Here is an 18586-nt window from a genome sequence, read left to right as displayed (position 1 = left end):
TCTCGCGCACACTCTCTCGCTCTCGCGCACACTCTCTCGCTCTCGCGCACACTCTCTCGCTCTCGCGCACACTCTCTCGCTCTCGCGCACACTCTCTCGCTCTCGCGCACACTCTCTCGCTCTCGCGCACACTCTCTCGCTCTCGCGCACACTCTCTCGCTCTCGCGCACACTCTCTCGCTCTCGCGCACACTCTCTCGCTCTCGCGCACACTCTCTCGCTCTCGCGCACACTCTCTCGCTCTCGCGCACACTCTCTCGCTCTCGCGCACACTCTCTCGCTCTCACGCACACTCTCTCGCTCTCACGCACACACTCTCGCTCTCACGCACACACTCTCTCGCTCTCACGCACACACTCTCTCGCTCTCACACACACACACTCTCGCTCTCACACACACACACTCTCTCGCTCTCACACACACACACTCTCGCTCTCACACACACACACTCTCTCGCTCTCACACACACACTCTCTCGCTCTCACACACACACACTTTCTCACACACGCGCACTCACACACGCGCACACACTCTCTCTCTCTCTCTCTCTCTCTCTCACACACACGCTCGCTCTCTCTCTCACACACACGCTCTCACGCTCTCTCACACACACGCTCTCACGCTCTCTCACACACACGCTCTCTCGCTCTCTCACACACACGCTCTCTCGCTCTCTCACACGCGCACTCGCTCTCTCACACGCGCACTCGCTCTCTCACACGCGCACTCGCTCTCTCACACGCGCACTCGCTCTCTCACACGCGCACTCGCTCTCTCACACGCGCACTCGCTCTCTCACACGCGCACTCGCTCTCTCACACGCGCACTCGCTCTCTCACGCGCACTCGCTCTCTCACGCGCACTCGCTCTCTCACGCGCACTCGCTCTCTCACGCGCACTCGCTCTCTCTCGCGCACTCTCTCGCTCTCACGCACACTCTCTCGCTCTCACGCACACTCTCTCGCTCTCACGCACACTCTCTCGCTCTCACGCACACTCTCTCGCTCTCACGCACACTCTCTCGCTCTCACGCACACTCTCTCGCTCTCACGCACACTCTCTCGCTCTCACGCACACTCTCTCTCTCGCTCTCACACTCTCTCTCTCGCTCTCACACACACTCTCTCGCTCTCACACACACTCTCTCGCTCTCACACACACTCTCTCGCTCTCACACACACTCTCTCGCTCTCACACACACTCTCTCGCTCTCACACACACTCTCTCGCTCTCACACACACTCTCTCGCTCTCACACACACTCTCTCGCTCTCACACACACTCTCTCGCTCTCACACACACTCTCTCGCTCTCACACACACTCTCTCGCTCTCACACACACTCTCTCGCTCTCACACACACACTCTCTCGCTCTCACACACACACTCTCTCGCTCTCACACACACACTCTCTCGCTCTCACACACACACTCTCTCGCTCTCACACACACACACTCTCGCTCTCACACACACACACTCTCTCGCTCTCACACACACACACTCTCGCTCTCACACACACACACTCTCTCGCTCTCACACACACACTCTCTCGCTCTCACACACACACTCTCTCGCTCTCACACACACACACTCTCTCGCTCTCACACACACACACTCTCTCGCTCTCACACACACACTCTCTCGCTCTCACACACACACTCTCTCGCTCTCACACACACACACACTTTCTCACACACGCGCACTCACACACGCGCACACACTCTCTCTCTCTCACACACACGCTCGCTCTCACGCTCTCTCACACACACGCTCGCTCTCACGCTCTCTCACACACACGCTCGCTCTCACGCTCTCTCACACACACGCTCTCTCGCTCTCTCACACACGCACTCGCTCTCTCACACACGCACTCGCTCTCTCACACACGCACTCGCTCTCTCACACACGCACTCGCTCTCTCACACACGCACTCGCTCTCTCACACACGCACTCGCTCTCTCACACACGCACTCGCTCTCTCACACACGCACTCGCTCTCTCACACACGCACTCGCTCTCTCACACACGCACTCGCTCTCTCACACACGCACTCGCTCTCTCACACGCGCACTCGCTCTCTCACACGCGCACTCGCTCTCTCACACGCGCACTCGCTCTCTCACACGCGCACTCGCTCTCTCACACGCGCACTCGCTCTCTCACACGCGCACTCGCTCTCTCACACGCGCACTCGCTCTCTCACACGCGCACTCGCTCTCTCACACGCGCACTCGCTCTCTCACACGCGCACTCGCTCTCTCACACGCGCACTCGCTCTCTCACACGCGCACTCGCTCTCTCACACGCGCACTCGCTCTCTCACACGCGCACTCGCTCTCTCACACGCGCACTCGCTCTCTCACACGCGCACTCGCTCTCTCACACGCGCACTCGCTCTCTCACACGCGCACTCGCTCTCTCACACGCGCACTCGCTCTCTCACACGCGCACTCGCTCTCTCACACGCGCACTCGCTCTCTCACACGCGCACTCGCTCTCTCACACGCGCACTCGCTCTCTCACACGCGCACTCGCTCTCTCACACGCGCACTCGCTCTCTCACACGCGCACTCGCTCTCTCACACGCGCACTCGCTCTCTCACACGCGCACTCGCTCTCTCACACGCACTCGCTCTCTCACACGCACTCGCTCTCTCACACGCACTCGCTCTCTCACACGCACTCGCTCTCTCACACGCACTCGCTCTCTCACACGCTCACGCTCTCTCACACACACGCTCTCTCACACACACGCTCTCTCACACACACGCTCTCTCACACACACGCTCGCTCTCACACACACACACACACTCTCGCTCTCACACACACACACACACTCTCTCGCTCTCACACACACACACACACTCTCTCGCTCTCACACACACACACACACTCTCTCGCTCTCACACACACACACTCTCTCGCTCTCACACACACACACTCTCTCGCTCTCACACACACACACTCTCTCGCTCTCACACACACACACACTCTCGCTCTCACACACACACACTCTCTCGCTCTCACACACACACACTCTCTCGCTCTCACACACACACACTCTCTCGCTCTCACACACACACACTCTCTCGCTCTCACACACACACACTCTCTCGCTCTCACACACACACACTCTCTCGCTCTCACACACACACACACACACACACACACTTTCTCACACACGCGCACTCACACACGCACACACACTCTCTCTCTCTCACACACACGCTCGCTCTCTCTCTCACACACACGCTCTCATGCTCTCTCACACACACGCTCTCACGCTCTCTCACACACTCTCGCTCTCTCACACGCACTCGCTCTCTCGCACACACGCTCTCTCGCACACGCGCTCTCTCGCACACGCGCTCTCTCGCACACGCGCTCTCTCGCACACGCGCTCTCTCGCACACGCGCTCTCTCGCACACGCGCTCTCTCGCACACGCGCTCTCTCGCACACGCGCTCTCTCGCACACGCGCTCTCTCGCACACGCGCTCTCTCGCACACGCGCTCTCACGCTCTCTCGCACACGCACTCTCTCGCACACGCACTCTCACGCTCTCTCGCACACGCACTCTCACGCTCTCTCGCACACGCACTCTCACGCTCTCTCGCACACGCACTCTCACGCTCTCTCGCACACGCACTCTCACGCTCTCTGGCACACACGCACTCTCACGCTCTCTGGCACACACGCACGCTCGCTGTCTGGCACACACGCACGCTCGCTCTCTGGCACACACGCACGCTCGCTCTCTCGCACACACGCTCGCGCACACACGCTCGCTCTCTCACACACGCTCGCTCGCTCTCTCACACACGCTCGCTCGCTCTCTCACACACGCTCGCTCGCGCTCTCACACACGCTCGCTCGCGCTCTCACACACGCTCGCTCGCGCTCTCACACACGCTCGCACGCTCTCTCACACACGCTCTCACGCTCTCTCACACACACACTCTCACGCTCTCTCACACACACACTCTCACGCTCTCTCACACACACACACACTCACACACACACACTCTCACACACACACACTCTCACACACACACACTCACTCTCTCACACACACACACACACACACACACTCTCGCTCTCTCACACACACACACTCTCGCTCTCTCACACACACACACTCTCACTCTCTCACACACACACACACTCTCGCTCTCTCACACACACACACACACACACTCTCGCTCGCTCTCTCGCACACTCTCTCGCTCGCTCGCACACACACTCGCTCTCTCACACACACACACGCTCTCTCACACACACACGCTCGCTCTCTCACACATTCTCTCGCTCTCTCACACACTCTCTCGCTCTCTCACACACACACTCGCTCGCTCTCTCACACACTCGCTCTCTCACACACACACTCGCTCTCTCTCACACACACACTCTCTTGGGTAAGGAGGGATGAGAGTGGCGGTACCTGATCTGAGGTGAGTGTGCAGTGCAGCTCTCAGTAATGGAGCAGGGAGCTGCAGCATTATTCTTCACTCGAGTTCATCACAAATATCAGAGTGACACTCCGGCCGGAGCACGCGAGGACAGCCGTCAATGCGCATGCGCGTCCAGGGTCAGCCCCGCCCCCTTTACCATCTCTCCCGGAACTGAAACGTCTCTCTTTTTTTTTTTTTTGCATTTTATTTATACAAGAACACAACACAATACAATCTCTAGTTGAGGGGAAAAACAACCATATTTCACAGACTTTTTATAGAATAGTACAAAAAAAACTAGGGAGCGTGATATTAAAAAGGAGCTACACCATGCAACTGGAAACAGGTTTAAAAAAATAATAATGACCCAGAAATCTGATGAGAAATCCTTCCGGTCTTTTAAACTCAGTAACACAGAATAGTGCAATTCTAATTCGCTCCCACAGCAGGACAGTGAGGTGAGGGTTTGTATCCTCTCCATTCGCTACAGCGGATGTGATATTTGGCTGAAAGTCAGACTGTATTCACAGTGATACGGTTTGTTTGGCGGAGCTGCGAGTTTGTGGACTCGAAAGAAAGAAGGTTTATCCGGAGTCGGCTGCGCTCAAATTACCCGCACAATAACGCGTCAGTGCGAGGCATGCAGGAACGCTCTGCGCTCTCCACACTGCACTCCTCCTGAGCAGCCAGGGTCAGGTGACCGCTCGAGCGCCTCTCTGATTGGCCGGCTGTCACTCTGACGGCTTCATTGTGCGACGCGCTGGAGGCAGGACCCCGGCTCGGCTGAAGAGTTTTTCAGGTTAATTCCGCGCCTGCGCACAATTCCCCACTGGACTTTTCGGCGATACGGTTTGTTTGTTTGGCGGAGCTGCGAGTTTGTGGACTCGAAAGAAAGAAGGTTTATCCGGTTTCTGCTTCATCTGACCCCCAGGTAGGGTTCGGGTTCCGCGAGCTCCTTTAAACGCTCGCTCGGTTCCAGAAGGTTCTGCCGCGATTAATCCGCCGCGCGCGCGCTGTTGCGCTTGTTGCGTATTAAAGCGGCACGCGTTCACACTTACAGCTTTAAAGCGGATTATTACACTCACTAATGAACTCCTGCAGCCTGGAAGAGCTGAGCTGAGCTGGGCGGGTCAGGGCACCATGTGGCGCGGTGGGAAGTGGAGTGAATCACTGAGAACTCTGTGGATAAAGTGATAAACAAGTTGTTTGTTTATTTGTTTATCAGGTTGTGGTGATGGACCCGCGGAAAGTAGCCGAGCTGAAGGGCTTTGTGCAGCTGTGTAAGGAGAACCCAGATGTTCTGCACCTGCCCGAGATGGAGTTTTTCCGAATCTGGCTGCAAGGGTGAGGGAACTAATCCCAGTCATGAGTTTATGGTGTAAACACTCCTGATCTCACACTGCAGGGTCAATACCCCACTGTGTGTGTGTGTGCATGGCCACGCCTACTTTTCAGTGAACAACACGTAGCCTGGAAAGTTCCAGCACCTTCTATCTGTGTGACGCGTTACTCATTCTGTGTGTTTCAGACTGGGAGCAACTATTCCATCACCACCTAAAAACTCTGGCTGCAAGGTGAACACCACACTGATCTTACCTGTGACCGGCTGTACAGCACCGCTAAACACACACTCGCCCAGCGTTCAGTGTCAAAAGCCACGAAGAAGCAGCAGCTCATGTTCTGTTTAAAGCTCACAGGCAACTGTTTTCAGTTTATGCACATTTGAAACTTTATATGTTAAAAACCCCTCTGTAATTTTCTTCTGGTCCCAAGAAGTATTGTTAATAAGTAATAATTAAAATAAGTTGGCGCGGATCATGGAGAATTTCTGTTCGGTGATTTTCGTGACCACTCGGCGTGACGTCATTTAAGACAAACAAACCACTTGAGTTGAGCCCACTTCCGGTTACTTACATTGCCGTTCGGCTTGAGTGCAGACGTGCGTTCAGGAATTTCCAAAGAAAAAACATGCCTTATTGTTGTGCAGTGAACTGTAACAACGGGACCGGTTCAGGAAGAAGTTTTTACCTTTTACCGAGAGAGGAGAAGAGGCGGAGAGAGTGGATTGGCTTTTTCTGAAAAAAGAGAAGAGGTGGCGCGAGAGGTTTGGTTGTTTCCAAAAAAGGAGAAGAGGCGGAGCGAGTGGGTTGGCTTTTTCCGAAAAAGGAGAAGAGGCGGAGCGAGTGGGTTGGCTTTTTCCGAAAAAGGAGAAGAGGCGGAGCGAGTGGGTTGGCTTTTTCCGAAAAAGGAGAAGAGGCGGAGCGAGTGGGTTGGCTTTCTCTAAGAAAGGAGAAGAGGCGGAGCGAGTGGGTTGTGTGCGTGAAGCCAGAGGGTTGTTTCTTTTCCAGAAGAGGCAGAGAGAGTAACTTGTGCGCGTGAAACAAAATCAGCAATCAAAGGAGAAACGGAGCAGCAACGCTGAAGCAAAAAGGAGAAGACTGGAGGGAAACATTTTTACTTTCGCTTGCAATTGACAAGTCAAGAATCCTGAGGGATTCTGTACAATCACTGTGGGAATGAGACAAAGGGATATTTCCTCGCTTAGAGTCGGCTATAAATAGTATAATGCCGCGGATGGCAGGCTAATGTGGCCGACCGGCGCACTGTCCAGTAATCGTTCCCTATATCCACTAGGGAGGGCGGTTTAATTATTCTTCAAAAGGGCTCTTATTTAGTATTATGACAAAAGTAGGAATTTATCATAACTACCAGGATAAATCGTTTGGGCGCGAGTCTTGTTGAGGTCCAGGGTCACCGCGATCAGAGTCGGCCGAGTCGCTGTCCGATTCCGAGGCCGCGCGGTCAAACCAGTGAGCCACATTCACCGATTGCTTCGCAACGGCCATAGAGTCATACAGATACGGTTTCACCTCTCGATATTCAATTTGGAGAGTTCCTACTTCAAAATCGCTATCGCTTTCAGACATTTTACCCAACCTCTCACGACTAAAGTCCGTACACGTGTGCTTAGTTCACAGGTAAACACAGAGCTGCTCCCGGTCTGTTTGGCTTAAATGACGTCATGATGACTGGCCCCTGCCGGTGAAATTGCGCGTAAATGAGATGTAAACAAACCTTCGGAAATTGGGCAAAACAGTATATTTTAACCGTTTTATTCAATTTTAGGGTGCAAATTGGACACCAGGAAGATTGAATTCGCTTTTTGGGTTGTTCTTCTAGACAATAAAGTTGATATTCTACATTTCACCTCCGACCGTTGCCTGTGACCTTTAAACAGATTTTTCCTAATTCTGTACAAATTAGATACAGCTCCAAGTCCAGTCACTCACTCCGATACGTCCTTCCTTCCTGTGATGTGACGTTTCCTCAGTTCACAGCTTTACTCCCAGCAGAAACATAAGGAAAGACTTACCGATGAGCGTGGTTTAATTTTATCCTACATTATATATATGTTATGAATAAAGCTTGGAAGGAAGCAGCGGAGATTGCTGGTGAGCAGAGGTGGACAAAATACCCAACTTTTATTACTGAGATCAGAGTCCAGATCCCGCTGGTCAAATGTGACTCCGATACAAGTGAAAGTTCTCCAGTCAAATTTTTTACTTAAATTAAAGTACTGAAGTACTCGCTTTTAAAAATACTTAAGTATTAAAAGTACATTTTGTGTCAACGCATCGTTGTATTATTACCACAACGCTTACAAAACCTAACGCCGTTACCAAAAACAGAAATGTGAATTCACAAAATGAACGCATGCTGTGCATCGTGGTGGTTTAGCGTTAAGCTAGCTAGTCAGTGAAACTCCATCTGACATGCTAGCAAACGCTTTTCAAACTCGAAATCATATTGGGTAGCTAACGCTACTAGAAAAGAAAGATTTCTACATTGTTTATTTGGCAAGATTATGCTAAACATATTTCTGAAAGGACTTCAGATAAGTTAACGTTATTCATGTTAGCATAACTCCATGTTTACATGCTAACTAAGTGTCCAAGACAGTTAACTAGCTATGTGTTAACGTTAGCTGTGGACAAGGCTATGACAACTTGGCGGGAAAATCCATAGAAAGTCATTTGACTAACCAGACTGCATCGCTATTGCAACGTTATTGTTGGCTCTAAAAGCACAGACAATTCATTGTGAGCTTTCTTTTGGAATAAAACATTTATATATCTCAATATGCTTCTGCAGGTTGGACGATGAGTTTTTGTAGGCCGTGATGTGGTTCGTTTTCGGCAAACATTTTAAAACGGAATGAATCTCTCTTCCTTTCAGAAAACTGAAACATGGGTTCATGGGCAGAGTGTGTGCCTTCCCCAGAAGAACCGCCTCCTTCTGTTCTCCCATCAACTGATCGTGTTAAATAACGCTGCTGAGAAATCACTGATCTTGGTTTTATCCAGTCTGTGGCTGTGACGTGACCCAAGTGATTACTGATCGGCGCTCGGTGTCACCTGCGAAAAAAAACATCACGTTAAAGAAAAGAAAAAAACATCCACTTTCAAAGCTGCTTCATAGTAACAAGGAGCTTGATAGAAATGTAGTGGAGTGAAAAGTACGATATTTGTCTTTAAAGTCATAAGTTTCCAAAAAAAAAAATACTCAAGTAAAGTACAGATACTCACAAAATTTATTAAAGTACAGAACTCAAGTAAGTGTACTTGGTTACTGTCCATGTCTGCTGGGGAGTGCATGCTGCGAGCACAGTTTTGCTCATGTGATCAGAGAATGGAGTTAGGGCCTCTGCATGCTCTTGCGACAAGGCTTTCGCAGATAGCTTTCCGCAGACAGTTGTAATTTATCGTTGAGCGGGGAGTAATAGGCGTGCGCGATGTTATTCACCGCCACAACGCAAGGGGGCGCAAAGTCACGAAATCGCTAGGAGTAGTTGGTGGGTGTGGTTAGTGGAGTGTTTATCCTCCGGTGACTTATAATGACTAGAACTGGAGTCGTATAGATGTACGTACTTCCTCGATCAACCGCTCTTCGTGCTGCTCCATCTTCGCTAATGTTTTTAAAAATGGCGGTCGTGAAAACAAACCAAACCGGGAAAGTAGGGAAGCGGAAGTGCGTGTACAGCGGATGTAGAGTGGACCAATCAGAGCCCTCTTGTCTGCGACGCTGTCTGCGAGGCTTCTGCGGTGGTCACAATTTTTGGGAGGTGCGCGCAGAGCGTCTGCGAAGGTGGGGGGGGGCTACGCAGACGCCATCTGCGAGGACTGCGTTGTCAGCATAAATTGGCCTTTAGTATGAAGCACAGGGCGTACGGTGTGGATTTTCGTTCTTTATAAAAGTTATTTATAAGCAACTGTAGCTAGAGATGAACTATAAACGACGTGTCGTTTGCTAAAGCTACTACAAAATACTCAGCATGGCTGTGATTACTTCCACACAGGGAAGCTGTCCATGTGATGCAGCCCCGCCTCCTAAAGCAGCCCCGCCCCCTCAGGCAGAGCCGGCACCGCTCTCCGAGAGTGAGGAGAGTGAATTAGGTAACCGTGTTTTAACTCATGAGTGACGATGGTGTCTGATATAACGATCTCATGAGGAAATGTTTCGTCTCTACAGAGATCGACAACGATGGAGTGATTGACCCAGACATGGACGAGGGCCAGGAGATGGGCGACTACGAGAACCTGGAGGTGCAGAAATTATGGGATATAAGATTTAAGTCATCTTTGGGAGGGGTGCCATTACTTTCTCTAATTGCCGGCGCTGTAGATTTCAAGGGTGCAGTCTGACGCTCTTTTCTCTTCAACGTTTCAGGTGACTGAGGAGATGATGGACCAGGCCAATGAGAAGAAGATGGAGGCTATCGGTGCTCTGGGAGAGGGTGAGGATCTCTCACGCACACACCCGTCTCACACCGTCACTACTGCTGATGTTCTTACAGTTATTTCAGTTACTGGAGCTGATCTGGGATCAGTGTGTATGAAAGAACTGATTTAAGCAGCATGGTAAGATAGTGTGTGTGTGTGTGTGTGTGTGTGTGTGTGTGTGTGTGTGTGTGTAGGAGAGCTGCAGAAAGCTCTGGATCTTTTCACTGAAGCCATCAAACTGAATCCACGATCAGCTATCATCTACGCCAAGAGAGCCAGGTAACACACACACACACCATGACCAGTAACACAGCCTGGGAGAAGTAGAAATATGTTTTAGAGTCTATTGTTATTTTTTACTTTCAATTTTAATCGAATTGACTCCTTTCTTATATATTTCATATTTTCTCTTGAATCGTAGATCAGTGTTCCAGCTGCTTTAGTTTACCAGGGTGCCACGCCCAAATTTATATGCACCTTACTCAGAACTTTCCAAGCGCCCAGCTCATACGTTCCGCCACAAAAGAAAGTGCGCCCTGACGAGTGTCGCTCATTGTGACTCGCAATGAAAGTAACGCACGTTGACCAATCACAGCACGCTATGAGGGCGGGGTCGTCGTCCTGCTCTGTCCACGATTTTGTCTCACTGCGCCAGCTCGTTATCGTAATAAGCTACGAAAGCAGCTATGCCTACAAATGTACGATTTGGTAAATGCAGCAAGCGTTTCTGTTTTTAGAACCTCAGGAGATCTGGAAGTTGAGGACTAAATAGATTTACTCAGAAGTTAGGAGTGATCGATCGAGACTGGAGATATAAAGTCACTAACGTTTAGGGTTGTTTTACAATCAGGGTACAAAGTTTGTGTCACAAGGGTCCAAAATTCAAATTGATTCAAACTGGTTTTAAAAAAAAAACTATCAAATCTGCACTTTTGGAAATTAATACACACACAGTTGTGTTCAAAATAATAGCAGTGTGTTTAAAAACGTGAGTAAAGCTCAAAATCCTTATAATAGTTTTTATTTCCATGCATTGGGAACACTGCACATTATATTCTACATCAAAACATGAAGAAAAATGTATGAATATTTTAATTTACAGAAAATGAAGAAAAATGAACATTGGGCTGTTCAAAAAAATAGCAGTGTCTGCATTTTTCATTACAAACTCCAAATATTTACTGTATAAACTGAAAAAATCTTAAGGATTTAGTATTCCTGTGAATCACTAAACTAATATTTAGTTGTATAACCACGGTTTCTGAGAACTTCTGGCACCTGTGAACAGGTATTCCAGCCCAGGATGATTTGACAGCATTCCACAATTCCTCTGCATTTCTTGGTTTTGCCTCAGAAACAGCGTTTTTGATGTCGCCCCACAAGTTTTCTATCGGATTAAGGTCCGGGGATTGGGCTGGCCACTCCATAACTTTCATTTTTGTTGGTCTGGAACCCTGATGCTGCTCGCTTACTGGTGTGTTTGGGGTCGTTGTCTTGTTGAAACACCCATTTCAAGGGCATTTCCTCTTCAGCATAAGGCAACATGACCTCTTCAAATATTTTGATATATGCAAACTGATCCATGATCCCTGGTATGCGATAAATGGGCCCAACACCACAGTAAGAGAAACATCCCCATATCATGATGCTTGCACCACCATGCTTCACTGTCTTCAGAGTGTACTGTGGCTTGAATTCAGTGTTTGGGGGTCGTCTGAAAAACTGTCTGCGGCTCTTGGACCCAAAAAGAACAATTTTACTTTCATCAGTCCACAAAATGTTTTTCCATTTCTCTTTAGGCCAGTCGATGTGTTCTTTGGCAAATTGTATCCTCTTCAGCACGTCTTTTTTTTTAACAGTGGAACTTTGCGGGAGCTTCTTGCCGATAGATTAGCTTCACACAGGCGTCTTCTAATTGTCACAGTACTCACAGGTAACTTCAGACCGTCTTTGATCACCCTGGAGCTGATCATTGGCTGAGTCTTTGCCATTCTGGCTATTCTTCGATCCATTCGAATGGTAGTCTTCTGTTTTCTTCCACGTCTCTCTGGCTTTGCTGTCCATTTTAAAGCACTGGAGATCATTTTAGCCGAGCAGCCCATCATTTTCTGCACTTCTTTACAGTATATGTTTTACCTCTCCAATCAACGTTTTAATCAAAGCACGCTGTTCTTCTGAACAATGTCTGGAACGACCCATGTTTCTCAGGTTTTCAGAGAGAAATGGATGTACAACATGTGCTGGCTTCATCCTTAAATTAGGGCCACCTGATTGACATCTGTTTTTTCACAGAATGAATGACGTCACGAATTAAACTCCACACTGCTATTATTTTGAACACGTCCCTTTCACTTAATTATTCGATTACACAGACTCAGGAGCATGCATATCATGAATGTTGGGTCTGTTGGTTTTCTATGCCTCTACTACACCTATTGGTAAATTATTTGCCATGTAATAATATAATTTCCACCAAAAACAGTGATTGATCTGGTTAGTTGTGTTGGACTGCTATTATTTTGAACACAAGTGTATGAACATAGGCATGTGTAATAGTTTGCATTATAACAAGATTAAGTGTCGCTTTAAGCCGGGCTGGGAGAAACAAATGAAGTGATTCTCGGAGAGGACTTTTTTTGACACAATTACATACTAATTTGATCAACTTACTGGCATTCAACATTAAAACTTAACTATGTTTCCAGTGATATGGAACCAAATATGTGTTTTATGGTATAAAGAATGATGTAAGCGCATCCCTTTTGGAGCTACCTGTGGTCAAAAAAGCACTTTTTCTAAATGACACGAGTAATTTTGCTAAATATATGACACATATTGCCATACATTCACCAAAAATAACGTTATCACCAATTTTTTTTTTGCATGTAAATAGAGCTATCACAGGGCTACAATAAGTTTATTTCGTCAAGCCTTTTGATATTGAAGATAGTGTTAAATGTGATGTTTAGCTTGCGTACCCTGATTGTAAAACAACCCCTAAAACATTAATATCCCAGATTAATATTCATGATCAGTTAACACGATTAGTATAAACTGACGTGTGACTGTCCTGCAGATGCGTGTGGACGCCACCTCATGAAGCGTATTAAACTGGTTAACTCAAGAAGCTTCACATTTGCTTGCTTTATTCTACAAAAGTAATTGCCCCCTGCCTGTGTAGTTGCCCAGTGTGGCTCATTTTCCATGATTTAGATTCTTTACCGATAGTGATGTGCACAGAATTGCCCGCCGTAATCATTTGTGCCCCGCCCTCTCGGAAAGCTTGCTGGAACACTGTGTAGATGTGTTTTTCATTGTTGTATAGTATGTTGTGTGTGAATAAGCTGTGTGTGTGTGTCAGCGTGTACATCAGGATGCAGAAGCCGAACGCTGCGATTCGAGACTGTGACCGAGCGATAGATATAAACCCCGACTCAGCACAGCCGTATAAGTGGAGAGGGAAAGCGCACAGGTGAGGAAGGGCACTGCTCACTAATCCAGTGTGTGAAGAACACACTGCTTACACACTCTCACCTGTGTGTCTCATATAACCACGATCACCTACAGGGGCAGCCTCAAGGGAGCACGAACATCCCTTACAGTGTACCGGGCTCTGTAGTGACACAGTCTCTCTCTCTCTCTCAGGTTACTCGGGCACTGGGAGGAAGCAGCTAGAGATTTAGCCACAGCCTGTAAACTGGACTATGATGAAGATACCAGTGCCATGCTGAAGGAGGTTCAACCCAAAGTGCGTCTCCACACACACACATTCAGTTTTTCCCACTTTTTATCTGTCTGCAGATAAAAGATTTGATTTGATAAAAGATTTGATATCTTGCTGCCTAACTGTCCTCTCTCTCTCTCTCTCTCTCTCTCTCTCTCTCTGTGTGTCCCTTCGTAGGCCAATAAAATCCAGGAGCACCGGCGTAAATATGAGCGTAAACGAGAGGAACGAGAGATCAAAGAGAGGCAGGAACGGGTGAAGAAAGCGAGAGAGGAGCACGAGCGAGCACAGAGGGTGAGACGGAGAGGTGTAGTGCTTTTACACTGGGTCTAATAATAAACTATCCTGTTAACACTGTGTGTGTGTGTGTGTGTGTGTGTGTGTGTGTGTGTGTGTAGGAGCAGGAAGCCAGGCAGCAAGCAGCGGGCGGAGCACAAGGAGGCTTCCCAGGATTCCCAGGTACGTACGTGTGTGTTAGACAGAACACTAATAAACACAAGTGTGCATGATGCATTATGAATTCCGATGTGTGTGTGTGTGTGTGTCCTGGTGTGGTGTGTAGGGGCCGGAGGTTTTCCAGGTGGCGCTCCGTTCGGAATGCCCGGCCTGCAGGAGCTCTTTAACGACCCCGAGGTGCTCATGGCCATGAAGGTGTGGAACCAATCTCTCGTAACGCAGTAAACTCACCCTCGTCCTTCAGGTGTAGCTGCTTAAATCAAACGGTTTAGGACTCTATCAATACTGAGACACTGATGCAGCAGCGCTTTAGTCTTTTAGTCTGTCTAATTCTCTCACGGCATCCTCCGTACACTCAGCTACTAAAGATTTAACTTTCATTCTCATACTGCTGCGTTCTCAGGGAACACTTTTTTTTTTTTTTCCCCTCCTTCATTTCAGGAACCAAGAGTGAAACCTGACGGTTAACACTAATCTGAGATCGCTGAAATGCGTGGGGGTGTTTTTTTTTTTTTTTCCCTTCTATTAAATCGAAGCATTAACAATGTTCCACATGACAAAACACTGATCTCTCACAGGAATAACAGCAGGACAGCACCAACTGGAGGAAAAAAAAAGAAGAAAAATCGCACCAGAATTGCTAAACAAATCAAATATTTCAACACTAACACGTTTAATGAGTTAAACTGCCTTTCACAATTATGTAGCACTTCCAAGCAAAAGTAAATAACTCGCCAGAAAAAGAGAGCGAGAGAACATTTATCAAGACTTGTAACCCTTTTCCACCAAATCAGTTCCAGGGCTGGTTCGGGGCCGGTGCTGGTTCACAACTCATTCAACTTGCGAGCCAGCTGAGAACCAGTTTGCTTTTCCATAGCTCGCGGTGCTAAGGGGAGCCACATCAGTTACGTCGCTGTATACGTCAGTTACGTTGCTGTATACGTCAGTTACGTCGCTCCGTTTGCATAAACCTTGGCGCGAATATCGAAGCAAAACAACACGGAAGAAGCAGCAGCAGCAACAACAATAATAATAATAATAATAATGGATGACTTCGCGTTTGTACAGCTGCTGCTTCTCGTCGCTTAAAAATGGCGACCTTTCGCGGTCTTGTTATTGTTGTTGGTCTTAACAACTCCGCCCCCCCGCTGACGTAAGCGGTTCTTTCCTCTGGCCCAGCAGAGAGTTGGTGCTAGCCTGGAACCGGTTTTTCTGGCCCCAGAGCCAGTTCTTTGTCACAGGGTGTCTGCGGATCCTTAAAAAGTCTGATATACAGTATATGGCGTTTAAGGCCTTAAATAGCCTTATATTTTGCTAATATTTTGAAGTGTGGCATTAATTTTCATATGGGTGGCATTAAAGGAACAGTCCACCGTACTTCCATAATGAAATATGCTCTTATCTGAATTGAGACGAGCTGCTCCGTACCTCTCCGAGCTTTGTGCGACCTCCCAGTCAGTCAGACGCAGTCAGACGCGCTGTCACTCCTGTTAGCAATGTAGCTAGGCTCAGCATGGCCAACGGTATTTTTTGGGGCTGTAGTTAGATGCGACCAAACTCTTCTGCGTTTTTCCTGTTTACATAGGTTTATATGAGCAGTGATATATGAAACAAGTTCAGTTACACAAATTGAAACATGGCAATTTTCTATGCTATGGAAAGTGCGCACTATACTGACAGGCGTACTAACACCTTCTGCGCGCTTCGGCAGCGCATTGATATCTGAGCTCCGTATCAATGCGCTGCCGAAGCGCGCAGAAGGTGAGTACGCCTGTCAGTATAGTGCGCACTTTCCATAGCATAGAAAATTGCTACGTTTCAATTTGTGTAACTGAACTTGTTTCATATCACTGCTCATATAAACCTATGTAAACAGGAAAAACGTGGAAGAGTTTGGTTGCATCTAACTACAGCCCCAAAAAATACCATTGGCCATGCTGAGCCTAGCTACATTGCTAACAGGAGTGACAGCGCGTCTGACTGACTGGGAGGTCGCGCAAAGCTCGGAGAGGTACGGAGCAGCTCGTCTCAATTCAGATAAGAGCATATTTCATTATGGAAGTACGGTGGACTGTTCCTTTAAATTTCATCGGGGCACAAAAATGTTTGTTTTTTTTGGTTTTTTCTCTCTTTTTTTCCGTGCTAACGTTGTTCAAACAGCGCACGTCAATGTGTAACAAGAAGATGGCAAAAAGACCGCTCTGTACCTAAAAGTACAGGCGTCACACAACACTTAGGGGGCAGTGTTTTCCTTATAGTGTTGTGGGAAAAGACGAAGAAGTGGTTTCTTTAGCATGGCAGACTTGTAGGATGGGGAAGTGTAAGTTTAGGGACAAGTGGCTTGAGGACCAGAAATATAGCGGTTGGTTGTCAAAAGCAACGTCCGAAAATGAAGCTCGGTGTAAACTCTGCAAGAAAGACAAAGTTGGGAACAATGAGCTCTACTGCCCTTGACGCTCACATGAAAGGGGAAAAGCATAAACGCTTTGCCGCCAGTCAGGTAACAGCAGTTCCCATGCAGATGTTTGCAGCACCGGTTGCAAACGTTAGCGCAAAGCCCACTTTCCCTTCAGTGCTTTCTCCTCGACCGCTACACTTAAGGCTGAAATACTGTGGGTTCTGCAGACGATTGACCGACACCACTCCTACGATTCGAACGAAGATGTGGGCACCGTCTTCAGGGCAATGTTCCCTGATTCTGAATATGCAAAATTGTTTACTTGTGGGAAAGACAAGATTCTGTTCGTAAACTGGAGATGCACTGATTAAAATATAAATAAGCTTTGACCATAATTGCCTAGAGTCTGATTTTTTAAAATATTTTTTCCCCGCGGTAGTGGTCTTATTTTTTTCTCACAGGTCTTAAAAAGTATTATTTTTGGTGATCGGAAATGTGCAGATACCCTGTGTCAGTGGAAACAGAAAACCCGATTCCAAACTAAGCACGGGCCCCAAACCAGCCCTGGAACTGCTTTGGTGGAAAAGGGGCATGAGAGAACAAACTTATGAGCGGACGGTGTAAGGAACGATAGTGTGTTCGTTTCTGTTGGAAAGCTCAGTGTCCGATTTCCAATCTGGAAATCAAAACAGACTTTTATAATCAAAACAAGGTCATTTGTCATTTTAAACTCTGTGTGTGTGGTGTTTAGGACCCTGAAGTTATGGCAGCCTTCCAGGATGTGGCTCAGAATCCAGCAAACATCTCCAAGTACCAGGGAAACCCCAAGATCATGGCGCTCATTAACAAGCTGAGCTCCAAGTTCAGCGGCCCGCAGGCCTAATCAGCTCAACTACATGTGTTTAGTGATGAGGTCAATGCTCTGAAATAGCACCTCCTTCCTTCCCCCTCTCTCTCTCTGATTTTATTTCTTCCTCTGCACTAACACAGGTGTTGAGTTTATCTCGAGGTGAAATGAATGTGTAGTAAATGCTGTTTAACTCATGGGGCTGTTTAAGAGCATTGAAACACCACCATGAAGGAGTTAGAGGTATGAAACAACTACCACCTGTAAAAGGTAAAGGGGGTGTGGTCTGTTTAAACACTTTCTGGAACAGTCCTGCATCACACTGTAAACCGAATGGATTGGTTTTGAAGCAGTCTAATAATTTATTTGGACTGATTTTAAACATCTAGGCTTCTTTCCACAAGTCCACCGTTACGTACTAAAACCCAAACACAGGTGGAGATTTTAAAAGTTAAACTGATCATTCCATCTAATCAGGGCTCAACAAGTCTTCTGGATTTTATTTTATTCTGTCTAAAAATAAAGCAGGAAAATCCTACAGCAAAATTTGTTTTTGGCCCAGGCTTGGATCTTCTCTAACTCGGACAGCTCTGAACAATGAATTCAATCAATAAAGGCTTTGGTTGTTGCAGATCTGATGCCTTTGGGGTTTTAATATTATATCTCAGAGAGGAAAGATCACAAAATAGTAACACCAGAGTGGCCGTGATGCAGGAGCTCACACGGCAGAACCAATCAATCATGAAAAGTGCTCAGAGCACAATATTCCCCCACAGGCAACTCGCCTGTAACACTGGGAAAACATGACCGAATTTAACAAAACTGCAACGTGTTTTACTGATATTGAACAAAGAATCCTGTCAAGTTTTATGAAATTCCTCCAAAAATTGATTTCAGAAGGTGTACTCTTCCTGGGACGGACATCACCCCGAC

General features: G+C 47.9%; 2 protein-coding genes across 3 annotated transcripts in view; one reads left to right on the top strand and one right to left on the bottom strand.

The window, feature by feature from the left end:
• xpnpep3 (X-prolyl aminopeptidase 3, mitochondrial) overlaps window positions 1-5145 on the bottom strand; it is a 33030-nt gene extending 27885 nt beyond the window's left edge. The window contains exon 1 of one of the 2 annotated variants that reach the window (XM_060904266.1): window positions 4439-5145. In XM_060904266.1, the coding sequence (XP_060760249.1) occupies window positions 4439-4496 (58 nt within the window). In that variant the 5' untranslated portion in view covers window positions 4497-5145. The remainder of the gene's footprint in view (window positions 1-4438) is intronic. The other variant, XM_060904265.1, reaches the window with a different exon arrangement.
• A 63-nt stretch (window positions 5146-5208) lies between these two features.
• Window positions 5209-18284, top strand: st13 (ST13 Hsp70 interacting protein). The gene is made up of 13 exons (XM_060904267.1): window positions 5209-5379; window positions 5674-5792; window positions 5977-6022; window positions 9805-9901; window positions 9978-10051; window positions 10176-10242; window positions 10423-10507; window positions 13590-13700; window positions 13874-13976; window positions 14130-14246; window positions 14351-14411; window positions 14515-14603; window positions 17558-18284. Exons 2-13 carry the CDS (start codon window positions 5683-5685, stop codon window positions 17687-17689), a joined length of 1092 nt encoding a protein of 363 aa, XP_060760250.1. The 5' UTR covers window positions 5209-5379; window positions 5674-5682; the 3' UTR covers window positions 17690-18284.
• The last annotated feature ends 302 nt before the right edge of the window (window positions 18285-18586 follow it).

This window comes from Neoarius graeffei, chromosome 22 (genome assembly GCF_027579695.1).
Source record: "Neoarius graeffei isolate fNeoGra1 chromosome 22, fNeoGra1.pri, whole genome shotgun sequence".
NCBI classification, from domain to species: domain Eukaryota; kingdom Metazoa; phylum Chordata; class Actinopteri; order Siluriformes; family Ariidae; genus Neoarius; species Neoarius graeffei.
This window is presented reverse-complemented; position numbering and strand designations above follow the sequence as displayed.